The 25616-nt window shown below is 41.7% G+C and overlaps 1 protein-coding gene across 1 annotated transcript in view; it reads left to right on the top strand.

Annotated features, from left to right (window-relative positions):
* Positions 1–19612: 19612 nt before the first annotated feature.
* CRIM1 (cysteine rich transmembrane BMP regulator 1) overlaps positions 19613–25616 on the top strand; it is a 192598-nt gene continuing 186594 nt past the window's right edge. Inside the window, exon 1 of the mRNA XM_074579919.1 lies at positions 19613–20327. Within this exon, the coding sequence (XP_074436020.1) occupies positions 19976–20327 (352 nt within the window). The 5' untranslated portion in view covers positions 19613–19975. The remainder of the gene's footprint in view (positions 20328–25616) is intronic.

The raw sequence follows: 25616 nt of genomic DNA, 5'->3' as shown, positions 1-25616 counted from the left end.
GGCTGTTACCAGTCACCTCCTTATTTTCCATGTGCCTTAGCAGAGTTTCCAGGAGGATCTGCTCCATGGTCTTGACAGGCACAGAGCTGAGACTGAGCAGTCTGTAGTTCCTCGGGTCTTCCTTTTTCCCTTTTTGAAAATGTGGGTTATGTTTCCCCTTTTCCAGTCAGCGGGAACTTCACCAGACTGCCACGACTTTTCAAATATAATGGACAGTGGCTTAGCGACTTCATCTGCCAGGTCCCTCAAGACCCATGGATGGATTTCAACCGGTCCCATGGACTTACGCACCTTCATGTTCCTCAGATGGTCTTAAACCTGATCTTCTCCTACAGTGGGCACTTCTTCATCCTCATAGATCCTGCCTTTGCATTCTGCAACTTGGGTGGTGTGGTTGGAGCCCTTGCCGGTGAAGACTGAGGCGAAAAAGTCATTCAGTACCTCAAAAATCTTAGTCAGAAAGTACAAATGAGAAGTTGTGAGACTTTTATCAGTAAGCCTTCAACAAACTCTACTGAGGCTATCCAAATGATATTCTTAAAAGTTTACAATTTGCACAATTCTGCCTGAATGTTCCTTAGATCGGTACATTCATCTGTCTTATTTCAGGACTGTTCTTCCTGTCTTTCAAAAAAATCTTGATGGAGATGGTAGAGCTTTACAAATCATTGATTTTTGAGAAGAGAAGATGATTGAACATTTGCGCAGATAGTTTTTTACCTTTCATTCATTATTTTTCTTTTGAAAATCTGCTTGTAACAGAGGATAAATGTAGAAATTTTCATTTCAGATTGTTGACATTGGCAAAGCTATAGGAAATTGTAATAAAAAGAACTATGCAATGTTAACTTTGAATACTAGTACTGATTCCACCTAGAATATATTGATTTCAATATTATTTGCTCTGCTCCATAATTTGGAAATATGTAGGAATTAAGGCTTTTACATTTATGAAATATTATGATCTGTTCTCAATTATTAATTATTAATGCAATTCATTTAAAAAACTGCAAGGATCAAATTCTTTCCAGAATAACTGAAGCAAAGTCAATTCCAATGGTCAGTTTGACCCAGTATGCTTACTATTACTTCTGCAAAAGTCTTTTTGAAATTGCAGACTTAGAGGATGGAAAGAATGAAGAAAAATGAAAAAAGACCACAAGGTCTGACACTATGAATTCTTCCTTTCCTTTCTCTGGCTCACTTAAGGACTTTTCCCTTGTTCTTAGGAGTGCATTCCCCAGGAATGAAATAAGAGCATTCCCTGTTTTGCTTACCAAAGTGCAGAGGGAAGAACCAAGCCAAGGTCTGTTCCCCTTCTGCTCTGGCTTACAAGGCAAGTCTTAATTCCTGGGGGAGTCACCTGCTCCCGAGGACATGTGGCAGTACCATAAGTATTTCAAATACCTCCTGTACTCTGGGGAGCTTCCAGGGGCATTGGGGTCTCACTGGGACAAGATGCCTCCGCTGGGAAGTCATGAAGTTATGGAGTGCCTAGCTGTGCTTACAGGGGTAACTGAGCTTTCTGTGTTGTTTATTAAAACTCAGATTACTTCTTACTCCTTTTAAATATTCCCTTGTGGTTTTTTATTAACTGTTCCTTGAGCACATTATCAATGTCTGATGATACAAAGTCCAGTGTGTGCATTCCTTTACTTTTAGTCCAGCTTCCCCAGGAGTGTGGCTTGCAACTATAACATTTGTAAGATTTTGTGTCACCTATCTACCAGCCCTAATAAACTGTTGGCTACTTTTACTGAAACTCAACAGAGAGCTAGAAGACTTATCTGTATTCATTTTCTACAAGTCTCATGAAAATAAGCAGCCAGGGAGGCGAGGGGGACGCAGACATTGCTCTCCTGGCAGGAAAGGCTGCAGTCTGAGTGCAATCATGGTTAGGCATAAGAGAATCCACATGGAAATTCACCCTCAGATACAAATCATAGAAAATCAGGCTTCATTAATTCCACTACTCATGGAACTACTTGTTTTCGGTAATATAGCTACACTGGAAAATCAGATGGTAATAATATCTTTGCTAATTTATAGAACATTAACACTTTTGTACACTAATGTATAGAAACAGCAAGGCATATCGATTGCCTGATCCAGCTCCCATCAACATCAAAGGAATCTTTCCACAAAGTTAAGTGGGAGTTGGACTAATTATCCACCATAAACATTTATAATAGCAACATTAAAACATAATTTATTCTGTAAAAGACTCAAAAGCAGAAACAAAAGAAACATTTTAATCCAGCTTTAAATGCCACGGTAGATTTCATTTATACAAACAGCAGCATAAAAGGAAAGCAGAAATTCATATTCATAAAATCATAAATGAGTGTACCATAAGTGCATATAATGTTCACTTCCTTCATTACTTTATTATATTTTGGAAACGAAACTTTCCATTATGCTTGTCCTTGTTCAGTCACACTCTGCTTACAGAGGTGGTTTTCACTGAAGTACAAGATGGCCAAAGTCATTCTGTTGGATGGAAAATTAATGTATATGAGGTATGGAATTCCATGACTTCTTTTTTAAAACATCTATATAAATTAGCATGAAAATTTTCAGACTTAGCTTTCATTGATTCATGGAAGTCCTACAGAGGCTTTTGTAAATGCCTCCATTGAGGAAATATTTCATATCCTCCAGTAGCCTGCTATTCCACCCATGAGAGCATTCATATGCTTTTGAACGTACGTTAAAGCTCAGCTAAGAAGCCATTAACTGTCCAGATTAGTCCTGTACAGGAAAATCCTGCATGGGGAAATGGAAATTCCATGGCAAGCTCCTAGCAGAGTTTCCGCTGTATTGTTCTTCTAGGGAGAAAAGAGGGGTTGTGTTCCCACAGAACAAGCAGTGGTTTCAGTCCAAGGGGCTCTCACAGGATTCATCAGGGTCTAAGAGCAATTAGACATAAAACTTCTGTGTCTTCAGGTTGCATTTTGGACCCTCATCTCCCAAAGAATTGTACTATCAAGGGCTCCTGCTCTACTGCCCTAGAAGCAAAATTTGGGAGATCATTGAAATTTATATAGATTAAATGTGCTCAGGGCAAAGTTAATGTCAGTTAAGAACCTCTGACGGTACCTCTGAGTCTCTGATTTTGCCTCTCCTCATGACAAATCCTCAGTTTTATGAAAGACCATCCAGAATAGGAGGAATGTTCCTGAAAAGGAAGCACTGTTTCCATCTATCGAATTTGTCTTGGAGTTATGGTTTTTGTGTACTGGAAAGTGTTTGGACTGCTTAAGCCTACATTAAGCTGCTGATCATTGTATCAGTACGTATGTGTGTTCACCAAATACTTTTTAAAAGGAAAAAGAAAGAGGTTTAAATATAAGCTGTAGTTATAGCAATATTTTCCAGTCCAGGAATGTGCCCTGACTGGATCCTGAATGAATAGCAGGGCAAGTGTCTAAGTTAGCCCTCCTCTCCCCTGTTCCTGCTCTTTTTGCCTCCATTAAGAGAAAGCATATGCATTGGCCATAGCGTGCTCCATCAAGTCCCCTGAACTGGGTAATTGTGGGTATCTGATAGCACACAAGTAAACCTTGATAGAGCCTAACTGACTAGATGACTAGATCCTGTTTTCAATTCAATACAAACATATAGGATTTTATTCAAGCATTAATCACCTATATAAATTTGAAAATCTAAACTGTGTCTTGTTCAAGTCACACAGGATGTAGGTTCTTCAATAGGATCATGACATCTGAACACAGAATTTACACACCTTAATTAGCCAGGACACTTTGGAAATCTTTTTAAGATATCATTTCACTGCTAGTGTACTTTTCTCAGTTCATTATTGAATGAATTCATGATTCATTTGCCTGTGATACAGCTACAGTCTCTGAATTCTCAGAAGACATAAATCTTAAGATCCAAATCTGCTTCCATGAATGACAATATGAATTCTGGTGTTAATTTGAATGGGAGCAAGAGCAAGGTATATTGTCAATGAAATGGTTTAGGGTCTTTTCACAGACTCTACTGTGAAAAGGCAGACCATAACAGACAGGTGCAATTCTGTTTCTTCTGCAAAGATGGATCACTGATGAGAGATCTTTTGTTTCTAAAAACTAGAGATACTGTTGCTGATTTTAAAAGAATAATTAGCCTGTTCCAGTTTAGTTGATCATGAATTAGCTCTTATCTTCCCTAACAGATTTTTTTCTTCATAAACTTAATTATAAACCAAAGGTTTGTAAACTGTCAGGCATTGACAGACACTGCTTCCAGCTTGGACAATATATTTCCTTTTTGACGCTCATAAAATTAGTAGATTGACTCCTTGTTTCTTACCTCATTTTCTCCTCTGTATGGCAATTGGTTGTATGAAGTATTTTTGGATGATGATTTCTCCAGTAAAGTACTTCGTTGAAAACCTTCCACGCTCACAACATATAGCATTGTAACTTCATTATCCTTAAAATTAAACATTAAAATATTTTCCATATACTGCTGTAGATTACTGTTGTAACCATGTTTGGAGGAAGAAAGGAAAACATATTGTTACTTCCTTTTATTTCTTGAAATAAAATGAAACCTGGGGTTTTTTTCCACATTATTCAGATATGCTCAGCTTGCTGAATGGCATGTATAAAATGATATATAAAAAAAATGAAGATGAGGTATTTTGCTTAAAATATTTGAGATATCTATTCTAAGAGAAACACATCAACTGTTTGCTGATTTTGCTTGAGACCGAATTAGTTGGGATGAAAAGACTTAAGTTTGGGGGAGTTTGAAAAGTTATGGCAGTATTATTTAATTTAAAATATTGATAAGTGGACTTCTATTTTACTTTTCTGGTCTGGCAGTAATTTTGAGAAAAGTTGTTTCTTTGAGGAGATTGCCATTTCCTGCAAAGAACTAAAGAGGACATTGAGGAGACTCAATGCTTAGTTACATTACAATTTGGATTATCCAAAATGTGTTAGAAAAAGAGAGACTGCTGTAGAGGAAACCTGACCTGCCACAAGAGAAGGCAGTAGATGAACTGGATCAGATTTATTGTCAAAATAGCAAAAAATCAGGCTGCATTAATTTAGTTAACCATGTCTATGAGTAACTTGTGACAGATTTATCTTCAGGTGATTTATCAAGAAAGATTATCAGAATGATCATTTTCTGAGGAAGACAGGAATAGAAATGGAGCATTATGAATTCTTGATTTATTCTGGGTTGCAATGTTATCTATAAGTACCCAAAACAACCCCCAAAAACCCCAAAAATAAACAGGAAAAAAAAAAGCACAAAACCCCCTCAGAGTCTTTGCCCCCCAAGCAAGGTTCTTTGTGTAACGCAGCAGAAATAAGTGTCACCCTTCAAAGAAAAACTCTTTCAGATTGCGTTGAATAATTCGTTTTCTGTTTTCTGACTGAATTCCGTAACAGTTGGTTGAATGTAACTTTTTAGACTTGTCAAAAATTCACGTGATCGTGTAGTGCACATTTGGATACATGTTAAGATGTTCAGCTTTCTCATCTGCATTTCTGGGAGTATGAAAATTGTCTCAGTACCCTTTAGATTTCCAGCTGACGTTTGCTGATGTAGGTGAACGGTCACTGAGGCACAATATTGTCATTGCTGCCATACCACCCGTATCTTAGAAGAATGTAATTGTTGCATTTGCTGCTGTTTGCTATTGTATGAAATGGAGAGACTTGAACTTAAAATGTCATCTGTTGAGCACATATGCTTTTATTTCCAAGAATCTGCATAATTTCATTATATTATCTACTACAAAATGTGCTTCTTACAAAAAGTGGTATTTGAACAACGTATTTTAATTAATACTAAATTTTAATGCATGTCATAAAATGTCTATTTTTCTCAGGCAGAACATGCTGTCATTCACTGATGTGGTACAGGTAAATTCATGTAAAAAGAGGATTTAGTCTATTAGCTACCATTTTCACCATCTGGCAGCATTAATTCTCCATGGTTTTGTGTGTTATGTATTCGGTGGCAGAGGATGCTGTATACTAGACTCCATCTTTAGTCTCGAATCTAAGCCAGTGTACTTTGTACTTTCTTCCTTTACTACTATGTGTGTACTCTGTCTATTACCACCATTTCTCTGCTTGCTTACTTACACTTTTCTATGAAAGCACAGTAAAATCCTTGTACTTTGCAAAGACTGCATTTAGGGTCTGAGCTAGGTTTCTATCTCCAGATGAAAAGTGCAGAATCAAAAAACATCCACTTAAATAAATGCTTTTTTGTTAGCTTGAGGCTAACAAAACTTGTGATCTCTCAAATTTGAAAAGGAAATTAATTTCAAAGATATGAAGGTGTAGGAGGAACTCTGCTGCCCTACAGAATTTATCCTGTGGCTGTTAGTTAAAGCGCCTGGGACAGTCATAGCTGGTGTAGTAATGTAGAAAGACAGTGCTTCAAATAATTCCCAAAATCTTCGGGGGAGCTTACATAATGCATAGCAGAGTTAACTCAAGCGAGAAGTAAGCTATCTTAAACATCGAAATACAGAAATATTTTGCAGCGTTTTTTTTCCCCATATTCAATATAAATTCAGTTTCAATTTCATAGGATTGTGTGAACCAAGATAGCTACAGCTCTATGAAACCTGTAGATGCTGTGCATTTAACTTCTTTGTAAGTTAGGGATGGGAAGGGAAGGGAAGGGAAGGGTAGGGAAGGGAAGGGAAGGGAAGGGAAGGGAGAAGGAGAGAGCAATTCAAGCAGGTAGAATATTAATACAGGTGAGATGCATCTTAGGGCTGCAAAGACAGCTTACAGATAACTCTAATTCCTAAACACCCAAGTTTCCATTGCTTTAGACAGCATACATCGTTGCATCTTGGAGAGATTTTGTTTGCATTTAGTAAAACTTCCCTTAGGTCACAGGGGAGTTCCAGCTAATCAAAGATGGTTTTGTAGGTGTTTTCCCCAAAAGGTCCCAGTACCTGATAGATGAGACTAGGGACCAGTGGTACCTTGAAGTGTGAAGGTAGCTATACTACCCAAACAGTACAATATTACCAGGTGCCAACTTCCCTGTCACATCTTGCCCATGTGAGGCAATGATGACCAGCCACCACTTCCCCTGCCACCACTCCCTTCCTGCTACAGCACTGGCTCTAATTTATTTAAAGCACTACAGCGTTAAAACTAACATATGATTGTGACAAAAAATAGCCACTATTGAAGTTCACCATTTGTTAGTGGCTGATAGAAATTATCTTCTTTTTCTTATTTGAGGCCAAGATTATTTTATTTGCATTTACTAATTTTTTCAGTCTTCGTATTTGGGATATTTTAACAGTACAGTTTTTACCCTCATACATCCTGAAGGAAAACCTACAAATATATGTAGATTTAGAAACAGCAGTTTGACTAACATTCATATTGTCCACTTTAATGTGATTTTTAAAGATAATAGTGATTTTGCTGTTTTAACAGTAATAAAGAGAAAGGAAGTGTTCTACACACAGTGTAGCTGTGAAAGAAGCAGAAAAAAACATCTAAATGGAGTCCTAGGACTAACAAAGAACTCTTTCTCTGCCCCCCTTCACCCAACATTATATTGACGATTTCTGACTTCCTTTAGGTTTCATCCAGTAGTAAAGGTCAGCAATAATCTGTCCCACCTGATAGAAATTGCCAGTGCATGGTAGAACTTGAGCTCTCATCTGACTCATCTGAAATACATGCCACAACAAGCAACAGCCGTCATCTGCACTGTCCCCAAATTGTCGACAAAGCTCATTTTATAGCTCTGTTGCACCTTTGTATTGACTGAAATGAATGAAAGCTCTGAGCTATAAAATACAGGAGAGGAAAGTAGTTCAGAAAACAAGCACAAATAAAATAGTATTTTGCAATGAATGGGAAGTTTTGCAAAAGGCAGGGCACTTAATTCCTGTAATTTGAACTCTAAACAATAATTTCAGATAATATGGTTGCAATTTAATCAAATATTTCCATATCAGATATGAAGCGCTTTGCAGTGAGGTCCCAGGAAGTGCAAAATCAGCCCTGACTGCTCTGAATGGGCTTAAATACAGTGCCTAAGAAGAACCTGAGATCAAGTCAACACAATTGCCCAATGAATATTCACCCCAGCAGAAGGATTAAATAGAGAGAAAGACTTTGGCATTTAAAGGAATATAATTTAAAGGACAACTGTCAGGTTTAACCTTTTATACATGTCATGACCGTTAAATGGATGAGACTATTGATAGACAAATGTATAACAGGAAAAGAACAAATAAAAGAATTAACCTCTAATAGCTTTTAATATAGGAAACTATATTAATAACTAATGCCTAGTTCACATCTGAGAATTGCAAATATCCTGATAATATTCTAAACATTGACTCTTCCTGGGTAAGCGGTCTTGTGTCCTATTTATTCTACATATGCTATCAATATTGTCATGGTTACAGTCCAGCTAAATTATTAATATATATGTACAAAAATTCTGAGACTATTTAGATTTAGAAAGAAAGTAAGCAATGCAGCTTCGCACATTGCTTCTGTGTCTACAAAAAGCCAAGTTCATTACGTCAAAGTTCAGAAGAAAGGATAAATCAGAATCACAGTTGATTAAAGATATATATATTTCGCACAAGTAATTATTCGCTAGAACTTGATGAAGTTAATTAAAGTGTTTCTGTCAGCTTCAGTAGGTGTTCAGTCATCTAGTTATGTGCATAAAGTTCTTGTAATGAAAAGTTAGCTTTGGTTGGTTTTAGGAGCAAGCCAAATACAGATTTTTCTATTAAAAATATGTTCATCAGATAGCCATAGTTAAACCAATACTCTTTTTTGTCACTTGTAAACTTTAAATTTCACTTATTAAAAATTGCATTTAAATAGCAAAAAGACAAGGCATGGAATATAAACTAAGATGTCTATTTGAATTATTCATGGTGATCTGGAAAAATTAATTGATACAGAGAGAATAATAAATGTCCGAGGAGTATTCCTTTTGATAATTTTCACTTTTCTTTGCCTATTTTGTTAAAAGAAAAAAAAATCTAAATTACTTTGTGTCCTTTTCTGCACCAACACATTTTCTCTTTGTTGTATGTTTCTCTGCTCAGCCAGACTGAACTCAGAGATACCAATGACAAATCTGCCCTGGCTTATCCATTAATATGAACAAAAACAAAACAACAATAAATACTTTCCTAATATCCTAGAAACTTGGAGAGATTATTTTCTACACTAAAGACCTACTTTAGAAAGGCCTTCTACACCAGCCTTCACTACTTCTAGCTGCTATCTAAAAATTCCATGTATACCTCATTCCCTTTTACGACAAATCTGAAATCTCCAATACAGAAGAGCTGCTAAATGCTATCTCCTGCCATTTAGATGGAGTTAGGAAAGGTCTACTGATATGTTTGCTAATGATAACTATTAAGTAGATGTATAACTCACTGGGGTATTTTCTATCAAATCAGAGAGTTTTATGCTAACTCCTCTACAAAGAGCAAAATAGTACCCCAACCATCTCTGTCACATGGGGAGGGCATTTAAAATTAATATCTGAAAGATAAGAGTCTAAACACACTGCAGATTCTGTAATGATTGCTTAGTTCACACTATAAGAATGTACTTTAAAGCTGATAGTCCATCAGTCAAAGTGATCACTCGTTATCATCGAGCCATAGTAACAGCCACCAGATGAACTTTTCGTTTATTTGTCAGTCATTTTCCTTTCCCATCGAACACTCTGTGTATGCATCTACCCCTGCATCCATCCCACCGACGTTCTGAGTTTGTGGCAGCACTGGCCTGAATAGGCTGTCTCTTCAGCAGAAGTTATACAGATTCAGGCTTTTCGCTCTGGAGAATGCTGGCCAAAATAGCAGCTCTAACAACTTCAACTAAAACAGAAAACCTCGGCAGAGCTAAGGAGAATGTCTTTGCCGATTTATGGAAGTCAGATGATTTGATCAGCTGATACCATACCAGATCATTATCAAAGTTTCATTAATCACAGTGGAAACTCAAAGTTGGGGTTTGTGTTCCCTTTTGGTTTCTTGATGAGTGGAAATATAAGCTTTGTGAAGTACTACAGCTCATTTTTAATAGCACTGTAGATAGCATGAAGGTAGAAAGGAATGCATAAGCCTTTTTCTCTTAATTTCTTATTTATATTTCTTTACATTTTTCAAATGAGGTGCTTTCTGATTCAACTTCAACTGTAAATACAACTTTAACTGTAGCTTTCAGTGTAGGGCTATGAAGACCTTCCTTTCTTACAAAAATGTAAAAGATCAAAGACTCGGAATTGCATCACTTAAGCTGAATCAAGGAACACACTTTTTTGTGTGAAAGAAAAACAAACAGACAAACAAAGATGTAGATTGAGAGAGAGGAAAATGTTATTAATAAAGGAATGTAGTGGGGGCTTCATCTGCTGAAGCTTATATTGGATGACCAAAGGAAGGAAGGTGACTCAAGGTGCTTTTGCCCTTGCTTGATGTGGGATATAAAAACTAATTCAGAAGGTGTAGGAAGGACCTGGAGTTTGTTTACATCCTGCTGCCAGTTGTTCTGAGTCTCTCTCAAGTATGTCAGGGGAACCGTGAACTGTTGTCCTCTTCCTGATAGCCTCCTCATGTTCTTGAGACAGTATCACTGGTTTTATCCTCCTATGCACTACAAAGAGTAGTAGGATGGCAACAGGACTGGAACAGCACCCCAGTCTCAATCTGACCAAGAGATGCAGGTGAAGGCTGAGAAAAACTAGTTGCATATCTAATAATGAAAAAATGACCTGTAAACCAGATTAATTGTCCAGTAAAAAATAAGTTTTTACTGCTAGTCTGCACTGCTGTGAGGAGTTAAGCAGACAATGCATAACAGCAATTTTTTCTCATTATTACTAAATAAGAAAACTGAAACAGCTTCACTGCCATAAAATAATAAGAGCCCTGTAGCAGTTTTTCTGGTTGAATTCAAAGATTGTCATGTGCGAGTTGATTAACCTTTTTTCCAAATTTGTCACCTAAACTCTTTATATCTTCTTTTCTGAAGAAAAAATAATATTTTTATTTAAAAAAATGCAAAAAGGCAAAAATATGTCAGTCAAGCACTCAAGAGAACACATTAATTATATTAAACCTTAGAAAGTATCTTTGATAAATAAACTCACTATCATGAGTTAAAACATGCTAAAATCTACCCACTCAGTCTAGAGTCTAGTTGACTTGAGGGGCAGGTTATAAAAGGCTGTAATCAGCTATGGGGGCTAGACCAATTATCTGGCAGAAGAGAAGGGAATTTCTTCTTTTGCATAATCCCATAAATAAAGATTTTCCTAGTATGGGGGATCTGCTTCAGCTCAAAAGCAATGATGACCTGAAGATTTCATGTGAGGAGAACCCTTCTGCTTTAAAGGGAATGACTCAGTAGGCTGTTGACTTTAATCCCATATATATTAAGAGGGAAAGACTGGGAGAATAATACTGATGATCTCTTGCGTTTTTATTGTTAGAAAACGAGAGAACTTGAAATGTCTAGGAAACTGCTAATATCTTGCAAGTTCTTACCAATGGTAGAATGCTATTCCACATGACTGCATCCACGTCCATGCTCTCTTTCCCCTGGACTGAGAAAACTTTCTTGTCTGCTTCCTTTCTACCAGTCCATACTAATCAAACCATCCTCCTTCCCATCTTTCTTATTGCTGAGGCTTCTCTGCTGTTCAGGGCTTGTTCCCTCTCCCCATCGTTTTCCCAACAGTACATGAAATGTTAATTTCATGATGCAGAAATGTTTTGAGAAGCAGGAAATGCTGTGTTTTCTTCCTAAATGTATCGCTGCCCTTATTACACGCAAGCCATCTTACCTTCCTACTTCTTTCCTTTAGCCCCCACCCAAGTCCCTAAACTGAAGATTCCAAGTTCACACTTGAAAAGATAAATGCTGTTCAAAACACTGGGTATACAGCAACATCCATTTACTTCTTTCAGATGAGCTGGACCGGGAAACCCACTGAACATATCTTCCTGCAGACTAAAAGAAAACGAATATGATCTTGCACAATGTTGAGTATTCTGATACAGGCTGAGTGCATTAACGTTTGTTGAAGCCTGCGATGAAATCCAGGCTTGCAAAGTCTCTCAGTCTACTTAGCAATTTGCAAGACAAATTATGTAAAGAAAAAACCCCGTAAGTTAGCAAATAGTTCTTGCTAATGTACTGAAATCAGCAATGGGAGGCCAACTAGTATCTCAACATGAATAAGGAAATATTAACAGGAAAAAAACAACAATGAATAAGTAAGGCCTAGATACCCTTGAAAAAATACAGTACTCTGTTTTTTTGCCCTAGGAAGTTATAAAAACTAACACAGACCGAACAATCGATATGAATGCTGATTTATACTAACCTTTTTCTCTCACTGTAACCACACCACAATAACTTTAGACATATGGAATTTGCAAATGGTATCCAAGCTGTGCATGGTTCTAACCAAGCTGTTAAAAAGCTGAACAGTTAGACTGGCTTGATATCTATCAAGAGAAATAAATAAGCTCAAACATTTTATAGAAATACTGGTTTCCTTTGGGAAAATGGCTCTGCTTTACTCTCATAAACAACTTTAGTTTCCTAGGATGAATGAACTAGAAAAATCTGATTTCCTCAACATACTTGTAGGTATCAGAAAGCAAACTTTGTTTGGTATACGTAAAGTTGTAGTAATCAGAACAGCCTTTGACTTTGTCCTACACATTTTTGCTAACCCACATCATCATCTGCAGAAATCGAGAAGGTGATTATAGACATGAATAGAAGCAAGTCAGTAGGGATAGTTGTTTTTTATGTCCAGTTACATTTATCAGCATTAAAATCTAGAACGAGCTAGAAAAAACACTGGAAATATGCTGTGATTTCTTGGAATGAAAGCTCTATCCAGCTTTATTAAAGACATCAAAAATAGTTTTAATTTGCTAAACAAGTAAAAGGCCAGGTTGAGATTGTCTTAATAACCCCTGGCGTCTGTGAGTTCCAGCAGTCAGAAAATAGCCAGAATATGCAACACTGCCTGAAAAAGTTATAGAAGATACTGTCAGGAAACTCACAGGGGTTTATACAGCTCCCTTGCCGTACAGCAGGATCAGTTACAATTGCCTCTCAATCAAGTGCTGATGGCTTGTCTGGGTCATGAATTAACCGTGTTGCAAGACCGGAGACACCTGAAAGGCCCGGCACGAGCCAGATCACGTCTGCAAGCAGAAGAGTTGTGCTCGCAGGACACAGCCACACTGGTGTACTGTGTACACACACGGGGTCCCCACCCTCCCCAGTCACCCGTATCACCAGCCTGCTCGCTTCCCAATTGCGTTCTCACTGCCTGATCCCAAAGACCACCTGGCATACATCTTGTACTGCGGGTTTGGGAGTAGGGTTGGGTTTTGTGGTGCTTTTTTTTTTTCCCTTTTCAGCTTAGTCTTGATAATCAAGAGCTGACTAGGCCCACACATATGAATGTACCTGATGAAGTGAAATTTCTCTAACACAGAAGATATATTTTGGAGATGCTTTATAGGTGTAATCCTCCTAGAAAGAGAGAAATGGGAGATCTTCATTGTCATTAATCTTGCCATTAAAAAACCTTTTTTCAGTGGTCTCTGAATACAGTTGCCATTCACTCATAAGCAGACAATCTTCCTTTTAGCATTTGATTCAGCTGCAAAACAGAGGACAAGCCATTTTGTCCCTTATTTGAAGAGTTTGAGGCTCAGTCATGTTTTGCTGAGTTTGAACTGAAATAAAGAGTGTTACAGCTGGGGCCTGACTTACCTTGATAAGCATCTACCCACCAGCTTAGTCTTTACCCACCAACTTCAACCTCCCTTACTTTTCCTTCAAGAGTTCAAAGCCATGTTCAAAATAGGAAGTACTTTGCCTAGAACTCCATGAACTTCTCTTGGACACACTAAGCCAGGGAATTAGCTATGACAAATTTTAGATCACATCCAGCATATCCCTCATCCTATGTGATTTCATCTCTTTTATGCTGCAGTTATTGATACACAGCAGATTGCAGTGAAATAAACACAATATTTTCAGTTTTATATTTTAACATTTAAAATCTTATTAGTATGCAGCACTATGAAAGGATTGTAGATGCTGATCTAATCCACCTACTTTTCTGGTGTCCAGATTTTCTGTAATAAAAATGCATATAATCCCTAGAATGACATGCCAGTTTAAAGGACTTCTACTTTTCTTTTGTAAACTGACAGCAAATTGTCTTTCGTTCCTAACTGTGCTTATTTGTTAAAAAGATTTTCTTCGCCCTAAAGAAGCTAAAACCAACATGACCTTGAGGGTGATCAATTTAAATACAAAATTGCATTTCTAGATATAGCAGTTATTTCTCCTGATAGGCTCCTGGTAGATATTCTTAAATAGCTATTGACTCCTGAGTTCTTTAACCTTGCAATTTTTAAGATACATATTATAGGATGTTCAGATCTGAAAAAAATCCCTAGCTTGAATGCATAATGATTTCAGGGATTTAAGTGCAATGTGAAGAACTGCACCTGTAAATGGCCAGATGTATTCATTTACAGCTTATTTATTTATAATATTTTATTAATGTATAGGTTCTAAATTTGTGGAAGAGCATGTACAAGTAAATTAGTCATGCAACTGTGTTTTAAAATTGCTTATGCAGTTGCTTTGAGGCCATTAAAAAAACAGGTCCTTTTACTTGTATGTTCCATATGAGCAATCCAAGATGTATTAGGAAAAAGCTGCAAACAATTCTGCCTGTCAGTTATTCCAGACTTAAATTTTGAACTATTGAGCTGTCCCAAGCTAGGGATTCAGCTGAGGGGAAAGGCTTATAGGGCTGAAAAACCAACAGGGACTACTGGACGGGATATTTATTTATTTATTATGAACTGTTTCAAAACAATTCTTAAAAAGATTGTTTCTTTTAAAATGAAGTCTCATATTCGCTTTCCCAATTTCCCACTATTTTCCATTTAAGGGTTTTGCAAAAACCTTGCAGCTACTAATGCAGTAAGTCCATGATATCTCTGTGAAGAAGAGAGAAATTATTCTCATGTGTTTTAGACTGATCCAGCACTGCTTGTATTAGTGGCAGATTTCATCTTGATCCTTTTTTTCTGGGAGTGGAGATTGCTTATGTCTATAACCTGTTTAGGAAAGAGTTTATGTCAAGAGACTGCTACAAAGTAGACACAAACGATCTTAACAGACTAAAGAATAAAAAAGGAATTTAATGTGCAACAAAGACACAATGAGGCACAGAAAAGAAACAAAAAGTTTGTGTAGAAAAAAATACAACTTTGGTATTAAAATCACCAGCATTCCCAAAATTCAGATATACATAAGGAGTTACCAATATATCTCAGCACAGTAGAAACAAAGTTTTGAATTGAAATCAAGGCATTTTGATACTTTACTTAGGTTGGGGGGGGGGGGGTTAGTGAGATGTTTTTATTTTTGGTAGTATAAATGTCATCTTCACCTATGTCATAAAATGAAATGTGTATTTCAGTTGTAATTATTGTGAATATCAGACTTATCAGGACATTTCTGCTAAACATGTATTTTTCTTACGGGGAGATTTACCAGTAGCAAGGGGAGTGAGCACAGGACTGAGGAATTAGTGGATTGTAGTTTTCTCTTAGGAGTGTGTGGATTTGCAAAAACTCCACATTAAATGACGACCAAGAAAGTTCCACAGCTCCACTCGATTACTGCTGCAACTTCATTCAGCCTAGATGTAGCTTCAACAGAACACCAACATTAGAGGAAAACAGGCCCAGGACATTTCAGCTGCTATAGCCTGTTTATCACAATGCTTTTCTTCCTCCCACAGTTATATTTAGGAGTATTTACTAACCTGTTTCTAGGGTAAATTAAAAGCTGGATTTCACTGCAGTAGCTGAATCTACTTGCTCCTAAGCTATTTGGATCAGTAGACCCCTTAATAGATCAAGAGTCAGCAAGAAGCAGGGGTAAGTGAATTTACCTGTAGGGATCCTTCGCTGCGCCTTGCTGGGGAAAGCAGGGATATTCACCTTCCCTGTAAAATCATCAGATATCAGATTTGCTGATTTCCAAGGAGTACCTCATTGTCCCTATGGACTTTTCTCAGGTTTGGGGCCGAAGCATTCTCTACCTTTCCTGTTGCATCTGTGCCACTGTGAAATTAAGTATTTAGATTACAAGCATACATGAGTAGTTCATGACTTCTACCTAAAGGGCAAAGCATGAGGAGGCAAGAACCCTAAATTTTCATCCATGTTCTGTAAATATTTCTGGATTTTGCTCCCTTACACCCAGCTATCACTGGGTAAACAGTCTATGAAGCAGGGTACTAATCCCGTTCACAGCTGAAGCCTCTCTCATTTGGCAGTCAGCTCAAAAGTTTGCTCTCTTTTTCTCAGGGCCCTACAACATTCTTATCTAAGCTGTCCGTAGCTTTCCTCTTCATCTGTTTTTCTACTGCTTCTAGCGCTTCTTTGTTCGTTCCCACACAGGCAAACAGGCACAGTAGGTCCAATGAATTCTTTGTGCATTGAGTATACTGCACATCAGTACAGTACATGACTGGTAGGTCTGGCATGTCTGGGAAATATTGAACTGCCTGTGCATGCAATCCAACATGTCTGGGATTTCCATGCTGGCTATGTTCACAAGTCCTGGAAAAATACCTACATATTTTTCATAGACCAGTTCATTTTTCCACATGAAGGGATTAATATACACTGTAATCAGTTCACTTTTCATCTTTTGATAAACTAAGCTTATTAAATTCAAGTCTCTGATCATGTATTGTATTGTACAGCATCCTCTCTAGCACTAAAATCACTTTTGTGATTCCTTTCTGCACAATCTTGGGTTTGTGAACAGTGTTTTAAAAACACAGCCGCAGGAACTGTATGCCTCATTCGAAAAGCAATCTCAGCGATGCTATATATGGAAGGTAAAACCCCTTCATGTGCCTCGTCAGTAAAAGACATGACCAAAAGGCAGTGTTTCCAGTTCATAGGAAACAGTACGTTTTTACAAACTGCTCTCATCCAAATCACGGTGGGTTTTTTGGTGGAAACTTTGGTGAATCAAAAGTACTCTGACCCCTGCAGGAGCTTCGGCAAACTGACACGAGCCGGCCGAGGCTGAGGGAAGAACCTGCATTTTTGAGGAAACAAAACAAAACAAAACAAAACAAAACTTCTAGCTCGGTGTGTTGCTACACCCGGGAGTATCATCCATTTGTTGTAACACTCCAGAGTCTGAGTGCTTGTTTAATATGACCTCCAGGGTGCTTTCCTGACTTACCTCCTTCCAGAATACAGGAACACACAATGGTTTTGGTTGTTCTCAAACTTATGCATTGGGCTTGTTTATACCAAAACACGGTGCCTTTAATAAGATCAGCTTGTCATTTATTTTCAAAATCTATTCAAAAAAGTAGCACAGTATCAGTTCAAATACTGATGCCCAGTAGATGGCTGCTTCTCATTGTCCATTTGTCGTTGAGATATGTCAGCTGAATGGCCCTAATCCATGTAATGTATGCTTTATTGATAGCATTTTATCACAATAATGACATTTCACTGGAAAACAGATCAATGCCTTGCAAACTATTGAGGCTAATTAAAGGATTTGTAGCTCTTGACAAACAGCCGTCTACAAGTTAGTTTAAGTTCTGAATGGAGCAGGATTTAGTCAGCTATTCTGATATGATAAAAACATCCTTATTTTTAAGAACAGACAAATATGGGAAATGCTTTCTTTTAGACAAATATGGAAATGCTTTATTTTTCAGCATCATGTTACACAGCTCTACTGTTTCCATTAGTAATGGGCCTGTGCTAGTAATGGAACCTTTGCTACCAGTAGGCATTTATGCTGGAGTGAATGACAGTGAATTACAGTGCTTTTTAGAACACACCAAAAAGGTACGCTATTGCTGACAAAGCTTTACACTATCGTTTCTTCTGTTACTGGTAGCAACTTGTCCTTTGCCTTGCCAATGGGGGGTTTTGCCCTTACATAGCAGCTCCTCCGTTAACATGAGAAATGGTTCTTTCTGGTAAAGTGGACGCACGTGTAGGACTAGAGAAGCTGCAGAAGCCATACCCTCGACAGTCTCCCTAATAACCTATATTAAGTTTCCTGAACCTCTCTCCTAAAATTTCCCACATGGCTGGCACCAGTACGCGCAACCCAAGGCTTTCCAGGCTCAGCACCCTGCAGCTGACACAACCCCACCTGCCAAGCAACTGACTTCATTCTCTCACTCGCCACAGCGCCGGGCATTTCTGACAGCCCGGTGACTACCTTGCTCCGGGAGCCGCCTTCGCACCCCGGGTAGGGAGCGACACGGCAGCAGCGGATCCCGCTCTCCGGTTTATACCGCGGGGCTGCCCTCGTGAAGGCAACGACCTCCCGTTTCCCCGCCGTCTCTTCCCCCCGGCGGGTACCGAGCGCGGACCAGTCCGCGGTTTCCCTTTCGTCAACACCTCTCGTTTTGTTTCCCCTGCGGTGGCTCCTCCGTCCCGGCTCGGGGCAAGAAGCTCCCTGCAGCCACGCTCCGCCGAATCGTGCGGGGCGCCCAGGCGCTGCCTCCTGCCGGCCCTCCCTCCGGGGCCGCCGGGCCTCCCGCCCCGACGGGCAGCCCTGGTCTCCGGCCCCCGCCGCCGGGCCCAACGCGGCAGCGCCGCCGCGACCGCACCTCCCGCCGCCTTCTCCGAGACGCGGCTGCCCGTTCCGCGCCGCTCCCGAGGCAGGCCGACCGGCTACGGGCCGGGAGATCGGCCGGTAGCGGCGGGCGGCTTTGCCCGTGCGCCAGCGAAGACCCGCAGCCGGCCCGGGGGCGGGTGTGCGTGCCCAGGTCCACGGGCGACCCGCGGCACCGCCGCTTGTTTACGAACGGGCGGAGGGGCGGCCCGGGACAGCGCTCCGACGCCGCTAGAGTGGGGACAGCAGCCGTTAGGGGTAACGGCAGCGCAGCTCCCCCTTTCCGCCCCCGCGGAGCGGGTCGGCCGCGATTCCGCACCCGCCGGGCACCTGGGCGCCATCGGGGGCCAGGCTGCGGGGACGGGGTGGGGAGTGGGCACCGAGCCGGTCCCCGTCCCGGATCCCCGCGCCCCTCGGTGTGTGTGTGGGGGCAGGCGGAGGAAGAGGAGGAGGCTCCCACCGCCGGGGACGCGAGGCCCCTTTTCGCGACTCCCCCCGCATCGTCGCCCTTCGCGGGGCTCTCTCCTTCCTCACCCCCGGTGTCCCCCGGAGGCAGAGGTGTCCGCCCCCCCGTCCCCGGGGTCTGGCGCCGCCGCTTCGCCCCGCTCCGCGCTCGGAGCCCCGGGCGGGGGGGGGGAGGGGAGGGGAGGGGAGGGGAGGGGCGGGGGGAGGCGGCGGCGGCCGCCGTGGGGCCCAGGCTGCTCCTCGCCTCCGCTGCGTCTCTCCCCAGCCCCAGCATCTGGGGCTGCGGGGGGGTGGGGTGGGCGAGGGGAGAGGTGGGCGGGGCCAGCCCTGGGCGGCATCCAGTGAGGAGGCGCGAACAGGCAGCCGGGGCGGGGCGGCGGCGGTCACCGCCCAATGGGGGGAGGGCAGAGGGCGCACTCGGAGCGGGGCGAGTTGCAGGCAGGAGGCGAGTCGGGGCTCGGGCAGCGAGCGGGGCAGAGCTAGTCGCTGCCGCCGCCTTGCCCAGGGACTCGCTCGCAGCGCGCCGCGGGACCGGCAGCCGAGGGACAGACGGACTGACGGACGCCGCTTCCCAGAGAGGGCAGCGGGCGGAGCCGCCGCCGCCCGGAGGAGAAGTTTGGCTGAAGCGGCCGCCGCCGCCGCTGAGAGGAAACTTTCCTCGGGGGGCCGGAGGCGGGGGCGGCGGCGGGAAGGAGCCGCGGCACACTCGAGTCCGGCGGCCGGCGAGGGGGGCTTCCGAGAGGTTCCCCCTTCCCGGCCCAGGCCGGGCTGCGGCAGCCGGGATGTACCTGGCAGCGGTCTCGGCGGGGAGGAGACGGCCGGGCGGAGAGGGCGGCTGGCACCTGGCGGCGGCGGGGTGGCTGTTGCTGCTGGCCTTGCTGCTGGGCGAGTCGGGGACGCGGGCTCTGGTCTGCTTACCCTGCGACGAGTCGAAATGCGAAGAGCCGAAGAGCTGCCCCGGCAGCATCGTGCTGGGAATCTGCGGCTGCTGTTTCATGTGCGCCCGGCAGCGCAACGAGAGCTGCGGGGGAGTCTACGGGCTGCACGGAGCTTGCGACCGGGGCTTGCGCTGTGTCATCCGGCCGCCGCTCAACGGGGACTCCATCACCGAGTACGAAGTGGGGGTCTGCGAAGGTGAGAGGCGGCGGGACGTCGTCCGTTTGTTCATCCATCCCTTGGGGTTGGGGGTATCGGCTGGGCGGCGGGGAGGGAAGGAGGGCGCACCGGCGCCAGGGCGCCGGTGCGCCCTCCTTCCCTCCCCACCGCCCGCTTGTCCCATCAAGCGATCGCGTCTTGTAAGCTTTCCTCCCTAAACCCCCCTTATTTAAAACTTTTCCCCTTAATTTTCTCAGCCTCAGTTCCCAGGCTCTTCCACTTCTTGCTTCGCTCTTTCGCCAGTAGCTGATACCAGCTGCCGATGCCCAAGTAAAAAATCCCTCGATAAAAAGGGCTCGGGGAAGGGGTTTGGCAGATGGGAATCGGCGGAGGTCAGTCGTGCACATGATGCCTGTTCCGGATTCCCTCCTCTGTAAGGAAACACAAAGGCTGATCATCTGTTGTAAAGTTTTCCTTCCTGTTCCTGTCACTTAATATCTCCCCGCCTGTCCTACTCGGTATAAGATAAGGGATGCCTCTCTTCCCTGCTGGAGCGTCAAGGGGGAGGGAGGAATCCCCACGGCAGAACTCCTCGCAAAGTCACTTCTGCTTCCTGCCGGCTGCTTGTGAGGTGATGAATCGCTATGAAATGCAAGAGGAGTTCACACGCCCCCCTTCAAATTTTGTATCTATCAGAGTCCCTCAGATTTATTTTTTACATATATAATTTAACAAAAGGCCAAAGACACTTTCTTGGGTCTGTTTTTGTCTTGTCCATCCAGGTCCCTTTTCCCCCCAAGTTGAGGGAAAACATGGCGCTGTAAAGAGATTACAAATAACCGGTAGTTTGGGATATGTATAAATGTATGTGGGACTCGGAGCGGGAGCTTCGACAATTCTGGAAAAGGAGAGGGAGGCGGTCTCCTCTCGGCGGGTAGAGGGCAGCAGAAAGTCCAGAGAGCTGGTGAGGCAGCATCTGTCCAAAAAACTTGCATTTAAAATGATGCACTGTTTTGAAAGAGCTAAAATCAGTCATTTTTAGTGGGCAGCTGACCTTTCTCCCGGCGCTTATAATATAGTTATTAAACTAATAAGTTTAAAACTCCATTTGCCTCTCTCACAAATAAATTGCAAACCACAGCAGAGCAGGGCAGTGTGTCCCGCTTGTACTATAACCGGTGCCATCAGCCTCTGCAGTTGTTGCCTGGGTAGGACCAGCTGCAGGGTTAAAGCTCTGTTGGTAAACAATTAAAAATGGCCCTAAACTACTCTGAAGACCTTGGTCGAGACCGTGTTGCTGAGTTTGTACATTGCTGTAGTCTCTCTTATTGTTTTTAATATGTATTGGAAAAGTTTTCTTAAATAGAAAAGTACAAGCAAAGAGGGAAAAGGTCATTTAAAAGCCTATCTGGTTTTGGATGATTTTCTCTTTTTGCATATTTTCAAGTAAAAGCTTGGCTTAAACAGCTTCTCCCCCCCCCCCCCCCCCCCCCCCCCCCGCTTAGGTTAAAAGAACTAAAAGCCTGCAGTCATTAAATGCTTTAATGTTCCAACTCCCTTACTGTATCACAGTACGGACGTCTCTGGCAGTTTAGGAGTATTTCATTCCTTTGAAGTGATGCAATCTGTACGTTGCTGTAGTTCAACTCGTAACACGTCCCATCTACTGTTGAAAATAGTATGAAGCATTTGTTGGCAAGATTGCATTTCAATTAGTGTTGTGGTTAGGAACTAGTTCCAGCTGTCCCTATAGGAATAGTCAGGGAGATAAGTTATCTGTTTAATTTTCATTCTTGTAAATGAAAAGCAACTGAGCTGAACTGTCAGCCTAATAAATAGCCCTGGAATACCTATTACTGAATTGTCAGGAAACTGCCTCATTCTAAGCAACAGAAGTAATGTATTGTTCTCATGGTGCATGTTGTGCACCAGGGGTGGCAGCAAGGAAAAAAGAGGGCTTAATGTACTACCTCCGATCACTAAAATGAGGTTGCTTAGCTCTGTTTTTTTGATCGTGGTGACCTAAACAGTTATGCAGTTCACAGGCACATGTGCAACAGGCTAGGCTGGTGATGCCTGATGTGTGAGCAGTACTAAGCCATGCCTTTATCCATTAATGGAATAATGGCTAGCTGTTTTGTTTTGGGTTTTTTTGTTTTTTTTTAATCCTGTCTACTGGGAGTGCAAACCCTTTCCTATCCCGGTTCAGGGAGGAGGAAATGGAAGGGACTTACAGAACTGGCTGAATAGAAATTGATGTTTTTGCTCTCCTTCCTGTCTCTAGCCTTTTCTTTCACTGCAATTTTTTACACTGAAATGACCCCTACTGGCTACAGTTATAAGCATTTTTTTTTTTATCATTTTTGAAGCTTCAACAGTGTCTTATTTCAGAGTATCAATGTATACTGGGCTACAGAAAACTTTAAGAGCTGGAATTGCAGCAGGTTAAAATAGTCGTCTGTTAACTTGGTATTAGTATTTAAGGCACTTGGCATATGTGAACCCTGTAACACCTGATGGAGAAGTCTCAGTGGCATCTGTTACTGGTAGCCTCTGTTTGTGAAACAAGAAATGGAGTAGTTTTTGTTATACCAGTGTTTATTAATGAAATTCATTGGTGATTCTGGGTTCTTTTCTTCATCATTCTAAAACCTGAAGGAAATCCTTGGTCATCTTGCCACCTTAACTGCATCTTTATGCAGTTCTAAGGCTCAAGTTGGGGCATTATCCTGAAGTATGTAAATGCCTTTCCTGAATGCACTTGTATTCATGGTAAAGAATAAGGTCAGCTTCCCCCGGCACAGGAGGGTACCTTTCCTGAGGGCAATCTTGAGAGGCTTTGAACACCTCTAGCCTCTGTTGGCTCTACAGGGATGCTGCTGGATTGAATCAATGAGGCGTTGAGAGCTGAGAGCTCTCAGCCCACAGGTCTTGAGAGAGTTCACCTTATGCACGCTTAGCATTGAGAAATTTTGAGCTTAAAGCAGGGACTGCCCTTGGTCTCTGCCTTTGAAGGTAGACTAGAGCCACCCCTGAATTAGACTTGAGTTCTCCAGAAGCACGTTAGCCTTGGCTTCTGCAGCATTCCAGCTGGGCATGGCTCCTGCTTTCTGGGGAATTGGAAAACCTCTGCCAAAGAAGTTCTGTTAATCTGTAAAGGCATTTCTTGTGATGACTTTTCTCTTGCCTCTGTGTCAACACTTCCCCTATTTCTAGTGCTCTTAGATGAAGAGGCCTTGATTGCTTTGCTAAACTCCTCTAAGGCAAAACAGTAGCATGGGAAATATTCCTGAAAATGAGCTGATATTATTTTTAACTGTGTAATAGGAACATAAGTTTTTGTGATATATACTTGAAATGCAGAGTTAATGAAACTGCTAGTTCTACTGTGCCCTTACGTTCCTTTATGAATATGCTTCCATATGAGTAAGCCTCTAGGTAGCCATTGAAATAAGGTATTTGTGCTCCAGTGACTTACCAATAACATGTAGTGTTTTTTTTTTTTTAGGCTTTTGTTTTGGTGGGATTTGGGGTATCTTTTGGAGAGGGTGCACGGTTATTGCTGTGGTTTCTTTTTTTTTTTTTTTTTTCCTGGCTAATTTGAGGCTTGTTTGCCTAGTGTGTAGCTTCAGAACCGGGGTTCCCTCAGGACCAAGAGAAAGCTGCTGTAGCAGATTTTGGGCAAGTATTGGGAAGTATGTGGGTTAATCCTCTAAGACGATGTAGAAGCTTGCCCTACTGTGGCTAGTCCTAGTCTCTTCTACTGGTCTGCACCTTTTTGGAAGCTTGGAGCATTACTGTCTGTCTGACCCCTTGTTGGGACAAGCGGGGAGACCTTGGGTGTTCCCCCCACGACCACCTTTAAGCCTACTGTGGACTAATTTTCCTCCCTTAGAAACATGTAATAGAGTATGATATATAAGGGTACAGCATACCGTACGTATGTAACAAACGCATTGTGAAACTGGAGCTGATGAGAAAAAATGAAACTTTGCTAACTTAGCTTTTTTTCAAAATTGGGAGGAGGAGATCTAGGCGTTTTTGTGTTCCAGCATCGGTTTGCACATATGCTAATGGAGTTGTCTTCTGCTTTTCTAAAGTAAGAACAACTTGTGTATGGAAGTGCTAGTATTTTTACCACGAGTAGTGCTGCTGCTTGTAACTTCTGTAGCTAGTACCCTTGGGAGGACCTTGTTTTCGGTTGGTTTTGGTCCTGTGCTCTGTATCTAAGGGATCAATGGACCCAAAGACCAGAACGTGATGCTTTGTCTCCAGACAGTCTGCTATACAACATGCTTGGCTTCTTGCCTGTGACGCAGTCCAGACCCCTAAAGATCAGGTAGTATTTTGCTTTGAGTACAAGTTACTGAAGTTCAAGTGATTTAGAAGTTGCATGTGGGTAGCCTGGTTGTTTATATCTGTTTGACTGGAGCAGTGCAAACAAACTTCTTGTTTGTTTGTTTTTCTTACTCTGTTGTGCCATGAATGGCTGGGGAAATATCTGAATAGTGCTTATGTCCACATGCATACAGAGAACTTCTCTGCTAACATCAAGTGTTAAAACCAATGATGTAGTTGAGGACTTAATCAGTATTAAGTAGTGTACCAAATGATTGTTGGCATGAAGACAGTCAAAATACTAGGTTCAAAGGCTGTCAGTAATCCAGGCTGTTGGAGGAAAAAAAAAAAAAAGGAAAATTATTTATGGTGTGTGTGTAAAAAAAAAAAAAAAAAAAAAAAAAAAAAAAACCAAGCGAAAATTACTGAACTTGTGAAACTGAAATGAGAAGTAATTCTTTGATGGCCAGTGTTCAGCTTCTGATATGCTAGTCTTGACCGTTTTTAACAGTCCCCTTCCCCCACCCTCCAGAAAACACGTAATAGGCACACACTGACTTCTTAAGCACAGGCTGGGTAATTTATAAGCTATTTCTACTCCGACTTGTGTCTATGCCAAAATCTCAACATCAGTAAGAACGTGTAATGTGGAGTGTGGCATGGAATTTAAATTAGATTAGGTGCTTATTTGACTTGGAAATGGTTTCCTCTCTGTTTCTGGGCATCACATTTTGATTTTTGGAAATCACTTGGTTCTAATATTTCAATAAAAATTAAATGGCAAAGTCAAACAGATATGAGGAGAGTTATTGATGCAGCAGTTGTAAGCTTTTTGCTGTTGTGGATCAGCACAGTCAGTTTAAAACTCAAAATCTTGCTGTGGAGGGGCTGAATGACTAAATCTCTTAACTTCTGTTAAGAGGAATACTCTTATTTTCATTTCTTGGAGTCATTTGAACTCACGTGACCATATGTCAAGCATCCTCTGCT

Source organism: Larus michahellis, chromosome 3 (assembly GCF_964199755.1).
Source record: "Larus michahellis chromosome 3, bLarMic1.1, whole genome shotgun sequence".
Classification (NCBI taxonomy): domain Eukaryota; kingdom Metazoa; phylum Chordata; class Aves; order Charadriiformes; family Laridae; genus Larus; species Larus michahellis.
The sequence above is the reverse complement of the archived record's forward strand: the minus strand, read 5'-3'. Positions and strand labels throughout refer to the sequence as shown.